The 10,690-nt window shown below is 51.3% G+C and overlaps 1 protein-coding gene across 1 annotated transcript; it reads right to left on the bottom strand.

Moving 5' to 3' along the window:
- Positions 1-2,101: 2,101 nt before the first annotated feature.
- On the bottom strand, positions 2,102-7,075 carry LOC127951889 (fibroin heavy chain-like). The gene has a single exon (XM_052550022.1). The coding sequence runs from the start codon at positions 6,823-6,825 to the stop codon at positions 2,266-2,268; it is 4,560 nt and encodes a 1,519-aa protein (XP_052405982.1). The 5' UTR covers positions 6,826-7,075; the 3' UTR covers positions 2,102-2,265.
- Between the last annotated feature and the right edge of the window lie 3,615 nt (positions 7,076-10,690).

Here is a 10,690-nt window from a genome sequence, read left to right as displayed (position 1 = left end):
GTTTATACGACGTGTCGTGTATAAAATCATTCCAAACACTATCATTGCAATTTCTTCCTGCATATCGTCCGCCATGATTATTCTGAAGTCTCGCGAGATTTCCTGTGTTCAGTCGAGACTCTGGTTGAAAATCTGTTTGTGTGGTGCACTGTCTTTGTCACATCAGACAGACCGAAGCGGTGCGTGCCAGTTCTTCTTAATCTTTTTTTTTTTTTTTCTTAAAATTATCCAGAACAAAATTTACAACAGTAAATGTACAAGAGTGTGCAAACCATTTATTCAGTAAATCAACAACTGTATTAAAAAAAAATTACAAGTCTTGTTTTTATTAACGATGTTCTCCAAACTGGTGCGGTAGTCCTCAAGTCTCCTGAAGAAAATGGATGAAATTTGGCTTGAACCGATACCTTACCCAAAATAATAAAAAGTTATTACATTCATCTGAACGCATACGTATCAAAGTTATTTTACTGGGAAGCAATACTTTTTCCATTACATTTTGCACATCCACCCAAAAAACAAAAATTCATATAAACACAATTACAAAATACATGTATAATATAGACTCCTGTTCCATTGACCAAACAAATCGCAGGGATAATCAAGATCCAGATTAAATCTCTAACACACTTTAGCCACATATACCATTAAATAGGGCTGTCACGATAGTAGATTTTTCATATCACGGTTATTGTGGCCTTATCGATATACTATAGAAACCTTGGGGGGGCGGTAGTCAAATTATTTTTTGTCTTTCAGTTTGTCCTTTTTCACCCAACGAACAGAAGGATAAACGCAGGACACAATACTCTGGCTTTCTCCATCTTCTTTGTAGCTCCTATGAAATATCAAGAGAGAAAATATGGTCAAGTTCAACAGTGAGGAATAAATATTTATGGTAACTCCTTACAATGAGATGGTTTGTTAACATTAATGTATTAATTAACATGAACGAACAGTGAACAATACGTTATTTTTATTGACAAACAAAGATTAATAAATTGTGTAGAGTCATTCATTGTTCATGTTAGTTCACAGAACATTAATGTTTACAAAGACAACTTGAGATTTTATTAATTCATAAGCTAATGCTGAAATTAGCATGAACTAAGTGCTGTGGAAATATTGTTCATTATTATTTGTCATTTATATGTTAACTAATGAACCTGATTGAAGAATGACCGCAGATGAGGCATTAAGTGCATGGCACTGCGACCAACTTAACATTTTACAAGTTTAACGTAGCAATGTGTTTGCTCAGTTTTTCGTAGCTACGCACAGGCCATATTGATTGAAAATACAAAAACAAGACGAGCAAAGAAAACGTGGTACTTATTAAATAAAATCACCCTTTACTTAAATGTAGGAACACAGACAACCGCTGTTAACAGGTTAATATAACATTTCCCAGTCTAGGACTAGGAAAAGAATGGCAACTTACTCTGAGAAACACTGCTCTCCTCAGAGTGGCTGTGTCTTCTTGTGTGACAGGTGCCAGCGTTAAGACACAATACTGCCACCTGGGAGCTCAACCAGGTAGTGGCGCTGGAGTATTAACGTGGTGTAATCATAACAGAACTGTTCATATAAAATATTGCGGACATGCTAATATCGGTATATCGCGACACCCCTACCATGAAACATTTTAAATAAAGCCTCTTACTTTATTTAAACCGTATTTTTCACAAACACGCCAAGCTTTATTCCAATTATAAGTCCACAATAAGCTTTTGACCTGTAACATCGGTTATGCTATTCCTATATTTATTAGGACGACTGTTTAAGAATCGACGTCTCTTAGAAACATGCCATCTTTAATGTATTGCCTCAAGAATCACAAGAACTTATGGAACCAATTTCAGCATTCATGAAAGGTTTCTAGAGCACCAAATCGGCATAATACAATGACTTCCAACTGGAATAATGGCTGCAGACTATTCAGCTACCCAAGAATAAATTTAAATACACAAAACAGTTCTTTTAAATTGGCAAAAAAGATAGATCATAATTTGCTAATTGTCCAGTACTCGGGGAGAGGAACTTACAGCACTGATGCCAGAGAGCGGTTATGTGAGAGCAAAATGATACCAAACACAAACTCTTCAAATCAAGCAATTTTTTATTTATTTGAGGTGATAGTAGTGGTAGAGAGAGTCAGAAAATCTTTCTAAACAGTTTGAGCAAACAGGGAAAACATGACATCTGAACAAAAGAATTGGAAAAGACCCCCAGAAAGTATTATGCAAAATTCCCATGAACATGTCCCTAAAGGCGACATTGACCTTTGCCACATCCCCGACACTTCCCTTGACCACTTCCCTGTCCTGCTCCTGCTCCAGCGCCCTGGCCATAGCCGCTTCCTTGTCCTGCTCCAGCGCCGCTTCCCTGTCCTGCTCCAGCGCCCTGGCCATAGCCGCTTCCCTGTCCTGCTCCAGCGCCCTGGCCATAGCCGCTTCCCTGTCCTGCTCCAGCGCCGCTTCCCTGTCCTGCTCCAGCGCCCTGGCCATAGCCGCTTCCCTGTCCTGCTCCAGCGCCACTTCCCTGTCCTGCTCCAGCGCCCTGGCCAGCGCCGCTTCCCTGTCCTGCTCCAGCGCCCTGGCCATAGCCGCTTCCCTGTCCTGCTCCAGCGCCGCTTCCCTGTCCTGCTCCAGCGCCCTGGCCATAGCCGCTTCCCTGTCCTGCTCCAGCGCCGCATCCCTGTCCAGCTCCAGCGCCGCTTCCCTGTCCTGCTCCAGCGCCGCTTCCCTGTCCTGCTCCAGCGCCGCTTCCCTGTCCTGCTCCAGCGCCGCTTCCCTGTCCTGCTCCAGCGCCGCTTCCCTGTCCTGCTCCAGCGCCCTGGCCATAGCCGCTTCCCTGTCCTGCTCCAGCGCCGCTTCCCTGTCCTGCTCCAGCGCCCTGGCCATAGCCGCTTCCCTGTCCTGCTCCAGCGCCACTTCCCTGTCCTGCTCCAGCGCCCTGGCCATAGCCGCTTCCCTGTCCTGCTCCAGCGCCGCTTCCCTGTCCTGCTCCAGCGCCCTGGCCATAGCCGCTTCCCTGTCCTGCTCCAGCGCCGCTTCCCTGTCCTGCTCCAGCGCCGCTTCCCTGTCCTGCTCCAGCGCCGCTGCCCTGTCCTGCTCCAGCGCCGCTGCCCTGTCCTGCTCCAGCGCCGCTGCCCTGTCCTGCTCCAGCGCCGCTGCCCTGTCCTGCTCCAGCTCCCTGGCCATAGCCGCTTCCCTGTCCTGCTCCAGCGCCGCTTCCCTGTCCTGCTCCAGCGCCGCTTCCCTGTCCTGCTCCAGCGCCCTGGCCATAGCCGCTTCCCTGTCCTGCTCCAGCGCCGCTTCCCTGTCCTGCTCCAGCTCCCTGGCCACCACCGCTTCCCTGTCCTGCTCCAGTGCCGCTTCCGTGTCCTGCTCCTGCTCCAGCGCCGCTTCCGTGTCCAGCTCCTGCGCCCTGGCCATAGCCGCTTCCATGTCCTGCTCCAGCGCCACTTCCCTGTCCGGCTCCTGCTCCAGCGCCACTTCCCTGTCCTGCTCCTGTTCCAGCACCCTGGCCAGCGCCGCTTCCCTGTCCGGCTCCTGCCCCAGCGCCGCTTCCCTGTCCGGCTCCTGCCCCAGCGCCGCTTCCCTGTCCGGCTCCTGCCCCAGCGCCGCTTCCCTGTCCGCCTCCAGAGCCCTGGCCAGCGCCGCTTCCCTGTCCGGCTCCTGCCCCAGCGCCGCTTCCCTGTCCGGCTCCTGCTCCAGCGCCACTTCCCTGTCCTGCTCCTGCTCCAGCGCCACTTCCCTGTCCTGCTCCTGCTCCAGCGCCACTTCCCTGTCCTGCTCCTGCTCCAGCGCCACTTCCCTGTCCGGCTCCTGCTCCAGCGCCACTTCCCTGTCCGGCTCCTGCTCCAGCGCCACTTCCCTGTCCGGCTCCTGCTCCAGCGCCCTGGCCAGCGCCGCTTCCCTGTCCTGCTCCTGCTCCAGCGCCACTTCCCTGTCCTGCTCCTGCTCCAGCGCCACTTCCCTGTCCGGCTCCTGCTCCAGCGCCCTGGCCAGCGCCGCTTCCCTGTCCTGCTCCTGCTCCAGCGCCGCTTCCCTGTCCTGCTCCAGCGCCGCTTCCCTGTCCTGCTCCAGCGCCGCTTCCCTGTCCTGCTCCTGCTCCAGCGCCGCTTCCCTGTCCTGCTCCTGCTCCAGGGCCGCTTCCCTGTCCTGCTCCTGCTCCAGCGCCGCTTCCCTGTCCTGCTCCAGCGCCGCTTCCCTGTCCTGCTCCAGCGCCGCTTCCCTGTCCTGCTCCAGCGCCGCTTCCCTGTCCTGCTCCAGCGCCGCTTCCCTGTCCTGCTCCAGCGCCGCTTCCCTGTCCTGCTCCAGCGCCGCTTCCCTGTCCTGCTCCAGCGCCGCTTCCCTGTCCTGCTCCAGCGCCGCTTCCCTGTCCTGCTCCAGCGCCCTGGCCATAGCCGCTTCCCTGTCCTGCTCCAGCGCCACTTCCCTGTCCTGCTCCAGCGCCCTGGCCATAGCCGCTTCCCTGTCCTGCTCCAGCGCCGCTTCCCTGTCCTGCTCCAGCGCCCTGGCCATAGCCGCTTCCCTGTCCTGCTCCAGCGCCACTTCCCTGTCCTGCTCCAGCGCCCTGGCCAGCGCCGCTTCCCTGTCCTGCTCCAGCGCCCTGGCCATAGCCGCTTCCCTGTCCTGCTCCAGCGCCGCTTCCCTGTCCTGCTCCAGCGCCCTGGCCATAGCCGCTTCCCTGTCCTGCTCCAGCGCCGCTTCCCTGTCCTGCTCCAGCGCCCTGGCCATAGCCGCTTCCCTGTCCTGCTCCAGCGCCGCTGCCCTGTCCTGCTCCAGCTCCCTGGCCATAGCCGCTTCCCTGTCCTGCTCCAGCGCCGCTTCCCTGTCCTGCTCCAGCGCCGCTTCCCTGTCCTGCTCCAGCGCCGCTTCCCTGTCCTGCTCCAGCGCCGCTTCCCTGTCCTGCTCCAGCGCCGCTTCCCTGTCCTGCTCCAGCGCCCTGGCCATAGCCGCTTCCCTGTCCTGCTCCAGCGCCGCTTCCCTGTCCTGCTCCAGCTCCCTGGCCAGCACCGCTTCCCTGTCCTGCTCCAGTGCCGCTTCCGTGTCCTGCTCCTGCTCCAGCGCCGCTTCCGTGTCCAGCTCCTGCGCCCTGGCCATAGCCGCTTCCATGTCCTGCTCCAGCGCCACTTCCCTGTCCGGCTCCTGCTCCAGCGCCACTTCCCTGTCCTGCTCCTGTTCCAGCACCCTGGCCAGCGCCGCTTCCCTGTCCGGCTCCTGCCCCAGCGCCGCTTCCCTGTCCGGCTCCTGCCCCAGCGCCGCTTCCCTGTCCGGCTCCTGCCCCAGCGCCGCTTCCCTGTCCTGCTCCTGCTCCAGCGCCACTTCCCTGTCCTGCTCCTGCTCCAGCGCCACTTCCCTGTCCTGCTCCTGCTCCAGCGCCACTTCCCTGTCCGGCTCCTGCTCCAGCGCCACTTCCCTGTCCGGCTCCTGCTCCAGCGCCACTTCCCTGTCCGGCTCCTGCTCCAGCGCCACTTCCCTGTCCGGCTCCTGCTCCAGCGCCCTGGCCAGCGCCGCTTCCCTGTCCTGCTCCTGCTCCAGCGCCGCTTCCCTGTCCTGCTCCTGCTCCAGCGCCGCTTCCCTGTCCTGCTCCAGCGCCGCTTCCCTGTCCTGCTCCAGCGCCCTGGCCATAGCCGCTTCCCTGTCCTGCTCCTGCACCGCTTCCCTGTCCTGCTCCTGCTCCAGCGCCGCTTCCCTGTCCTGCTCCTGCGCCGCTTCCCTGTCCTGCTCCTGCGCCGCTTCCCTGTCCTGCTCCTGCGCCGCTTCCCTGTCCTGCTCCTGCGCCGCTTCCCTGTCCTGCTCCTGCGCCCTGGCCATAGCCGCTTCCCTGTCCTGCTCCAGCGCCCTGGCCATAGCCGCTTCCCTGTCCTGCTCCAGCGCCGCTTCCCTGTCCTGCTCCAGCGCCGCTTCCCTGTCCAGCTCCTGCGCCCTGGCCATAGCCGCTTCCCTGTCCAGCTCCTGCGCCCTGGCCATAGCCGCTTCCCTGTCCAGCTCCTGCGCCCTGGCCATAGCCGCTTCCCTGTCCAGCTCCTGCGCCCTGGCCATAGCCGCTTCCCTGTCCAGCTCCAGCGCCCTGGCCATAGCCGCTTCCCTGTCCTGCTCCAGCGCCCTGGCCATAGCCGCTTTCCTGTCCTGCTCCAGCGCCCTGGCCATAGCCGCTTCCCTGTCCTGCTCCAGCGCCCTGGCCATAGCCGCTTCCCTGTCCTGCTCCAGCACCCTGGCCATAGCCGCTTCCCTGTCCAACTCCTGCGCCACTTCCCTGTCCAGCTCCTGCACCCTGGCCATAGCCGCTTCCCAGGCCATAGCCGCTTCCCTGGCCAGCACCCTGTCCTGCACCCTGGCCAAAGCCGCTTCCCTGACCTGCGCCCTGGCCATAGCCGCTTCCCTGTCCTGCGCCCTGTCCCGCACCCTGGCCATAGCCGCTTCCCTGTCCTGCGCCCTGTCCCGCGCCCTGGCCATAGCCGCTTCCCTGACCCGCGCCCTGTCCCGCGCCCTGGCCATAGCCGCTTCCCTGACCCGCGCCCTGGCCATAGCCGCTTCCCTGACCCGCGCCCTGGCCATAGCCGCTTCCCTGACCCGCGCCCTGGCCATAGCCGCTTCCCTGGCCAGAACCGTTTCCATGGCAAGTTGCCTGACCTCTTCCCTGGCCACGCGGTTCACTGCATGCAAAGCCACCGGTGGTTGGGCAACATTTCTGTGTGGCAGGACACTGGCCATCATTGAAACAGCTATCAGCACAGAGTGGGATCATCTCCGGTATGGGACATTGACCTGGCTTCACTGCATGAACACAGATAGTCAGCTTTAGTTTGTGCATATAGACCAGAGATCCTTAAATCTGGACTTCGAGATCCACATTCCTGCAGAGTTTAGCTCCAACCCTAGTCAAACACACCCGAGCATGTTAATCAGTGCCAGTCAATGTCTTTGGGATCATTAGAAAAATCTGAGGTAGGCGGCTTTGATCAGGGTTGGTGAATGGCAAGTTTTATCTAAAGAAAGAATTCCATTCCAAGTCAGTGGTTCTCAATTCCAGTCATGGAACACCCTTACTTAACACACCGGATTGAAATCATCAGCTTGTTGGTCCAGTTCCTGGATCTCTCTCCTGACAAGCTGATGATCACAATCTGGGGTGTTAAATAAGGGGGACATGCAAAGGGATGGCTTTAGCAAGGGACGAGCAAGGGGTCCCCGGGACTGGAATTGAGAACCACTGTTTGAAGCATTATTCCTTTTTATTTTGTAAATCCATCCGGTCCTTAAAGCCATCCCAAGGGATGATTTCAATCCGACTTTAGAGAACAACTAAAGGCAAACTCTCTGCTTAGGACTTACATTGAATCCAGAGTGTTACTAGTATGTGTGTGTGTGTGTGTGTGTGAGTTTAGCCTTAGCATCGATTATTAACTGAAACTCACTGAAAACAGGCAGCACGCAAACAGGCCCAAATTCAAATCGACAGCATTTGTGCCCTCCAGGGCAGTCTTCATCAGAGGAACAGCCTCGATGGGATGGTTCGACCATCAGCCTCTCCGGACAGAAACCATCCACTAGAGAATTCAAGAGGATTATAAGGGGAGTGCGGTTTCACCATTTGTAAATCTGTGGTTTTGCAATGGGTCTCAAACCGAAATTCAAAGTTCATGCATTTGTCTGCTTCATATCAAAAGCGGTTTAAAACCTACTACTCATTCATAAGCGATGTTAACTATTTTCAAAGACTGAAAGTCACTCATTTCTGCATTTCTTCAGGTTCTGTAATGAAATTAACAGATCTTTTCACCTGTGGTTCGTCTTTGAATAGCGCGAGCTATGCTGAAGTATCCAAACAGACAGAAAAAAACAGCAATCAACGAGAAATACATTCGAGCTGTCATCCTCCCAGCCTGTGATCTCTGCTGGAAAATGCAGTGAATCGGTGCGTCAGGACAAGCAGACCGCAAAGAACACAAAACTAAAACGATTACTTGTTGCTGCAATACCAACTTCTGTAAAATGGGATTTTAAAGATTGAAGGAAAACAGGTTAATTCCAACCCTGATCAAACTCACCTGCCTGTAGCTTTCTAGTAATCTGAAATGCCTTGATTAGCTTGTTCAGGTGTGTATGATTGGGGTTGGACCTGCTGAATGCTACGTTCTAGCCATGTCATACATTTACGCTGGGTACACGCCAGAAGATAATCGGTCTGATTTTGGGCCGATTTCTCCCCTTCCGACAATCATAGCTATGTCCCGATTATCTTGACTGTTCTACAGATTATGTTATCTGATTTTCTCTTGCCGTGAGGTGTGTTAAGAGTGTCCGAATCTGATCGGAAGAACATCGGAGACGCCCCGATCGCGAATCGTAAATATTTAACACGTTTAATATTTACGATCAGAATCCTGATGTGTGGGGGGGAAGCCCGAGGAAAAATGCGTGCACGCTCTGGAGATTATCACGTGAAACGAAACCGTATCCAATCAGAAAGCGAGATGATGGAAGACTGAAGCCGTCATGGCGCAGCACAAAGTGAAATTGTTGCGGACAGCAGAGATGGAGGATCATCTTGTTGATTTGTGGCAACAGCACAAATGTTTATACGACGTGTCGTGTATAAAATCATTCCAAACACTATCATTGCAATTTCTTCCTGCATATCGTCCGCCATGATTATTCTGAAGTCTCGCGAGATTTCCTGTGTTCAGTCGAGACTCTGGTTGAAAATCTGTTTGTGTGGTGCACTGTCTTTGTCACATCAGACAGACCGAAGCGGTGCGTGCCAGTTCTTCTTAATCTTTTTTTTTTTTTTTCTTAAAATTATCCAGAACAAAATTTACAACAGTAAATGTACAAGAGTGTGCAAACCATTTATTCAGTAAATCAACAACTGTATTAAAAAAAAATTACAAGTCTTGTTTTTATTAACGATGTTCTCCAAACTGGTGCGGTAGTCCTCAAGTCTCCTGAAGAAAATGGATGAAATTTGGCTTGAACCGATACCTTACCCAAAATAATAAAAAGTTATTACATTCATCTGAACGCATACGTATCAAAGTTATTTTACTGGGAAGCAATACTTTTTCCATTACATTTTGCACATCCACCCAAAAAACAAAAATTCATATAAACACAATTACAAAATACATGTATAATATAGACTCCTGTTCCATTGACCAAACAAATCGCAGGGATAATCAAGATCCAGATTAAATCTCTAACACACTTTAGCCACATATACCATTAAATAGGGCTGTCACGATAGTAGATTTTTCATATCACGGTTATTGTGGCCTTATCGATATACTATAGAAACCTTGGGGGGGCGGTAGTCAAATTATTTTTTGTCTTTCAGTTTGTCCTTTTTCACCCAACGAACAGAAGGATAAACGCAGGACACAATACTCTGGCTTTCTCCATCTTCTTTGTAGCTCCTATGAAATATCAAGAGAGAAAATATGGTCAAGTTCAACAGTGAGGAATAAATATTTATGGTAACTCCTTACAATGAGATGGTTTGTTAACATTAATGTATTAATTAACATGAACGAACAGTGAACAATACGTTATTTTTATTGACAAACAAAGATTAATAAATTGTGTAGAGTCATTCATTGTTCATGTTAGTTCACAGAACATTAATGTTTACAAAGACAACTTGAGATTTTATTAATTCATAAGCTAATGCTGAAATTAGCATGAACTAAGTGCTGTGGAAATATTGTTCATTATTATTTGTCATTTATATGTTAACTAATGAACCTGATTGAAGAATGACCGCAGATGAGGCATTAAGTGCATGGCACTGCGACCAACTTAACATTTTACAAGTTTAACGTAGCAATGTGTTTGCTCAGTTTTTCGTAGCTACGCACAGGCCATATTGATTGAAAATACAAAAACAAGACGAGCAAAGAAAACGTGGTACTTATTAAATAAAATCACCCTTTACTTAAATGTAGGAACACAGACAACCGCTGTTAACAGGTTAATATAACATTTCCCAGTCTAGGACTAGGAAAAGAATGGCAACTTACTCTGAGAAACACTGCTCTCCTCAGAGTGGCTGTGTCTTCTTGTGTGACAGGTGCCAGCGTTAAGACACAATACTGCCACCTGGGAGCTCAACCAGGTAGTGGCGCTGGAGTATTAACGTGGTGTAATCATAACAGAACTGTTCATATAAAATATTGCGGACATGCTAATATCGGTATATCGCGACACCCCTACCATGAAACATTTTAAATAAAGCCTCTTACTTTATTTAAACCGTATTTTTCACAAACACGCCAAGCTTTATTCCAATTATAAGTCCACAATAAGCTTTTGACCTGTAACATCGGTTATGCTATTCCTATATTTATTAGGACGACTGTTTAAGAATCGACGTCTCTTAGAAACATGCCATCTTTAATGTATTGCCTCAAGAATCACAAGAACTTATGGAACCAATTTCAGCATTCATGAAAGGTTTCTAGAGCACCAAATCGGCATAATACAATGACTTCCAACTGGAATAATGGCTGCAGACTATTCAGCTACCCAAGAATAAATTTAAATACACAAAACAGTTCTTTTAAATTGGCAAAAAAGATAGATCATAATTTGCTAATTGTCCAGTACTCGGGGAGAGGAACTTACAGCACTGATGCCAGAGAGCGGTTATGTGAGAGCAAAATGATACCAAACACAAACTC

This window comes from Carassius gibelio, chromosome B3 (genome assembly GCF_023724105.1).
Source record: "Carassius gibelio isolate Cgi1373 ecotype wild population from Czech Republic chromosome B3, carGib1.2-hapl.c, whole genome shotgun sequence".
Lineage (NCBI taxonomy): Eukaryota > Metazoa > Chordata > Actinopteri > Cypriniformes > Cyprinidae > Carassius > Carassius gibelio.
The sequence above is the reverse complement of the archived record's forward strand: the minus strand, read 5'-3'. Positions and strand labels throughout refer to the sequence as shown.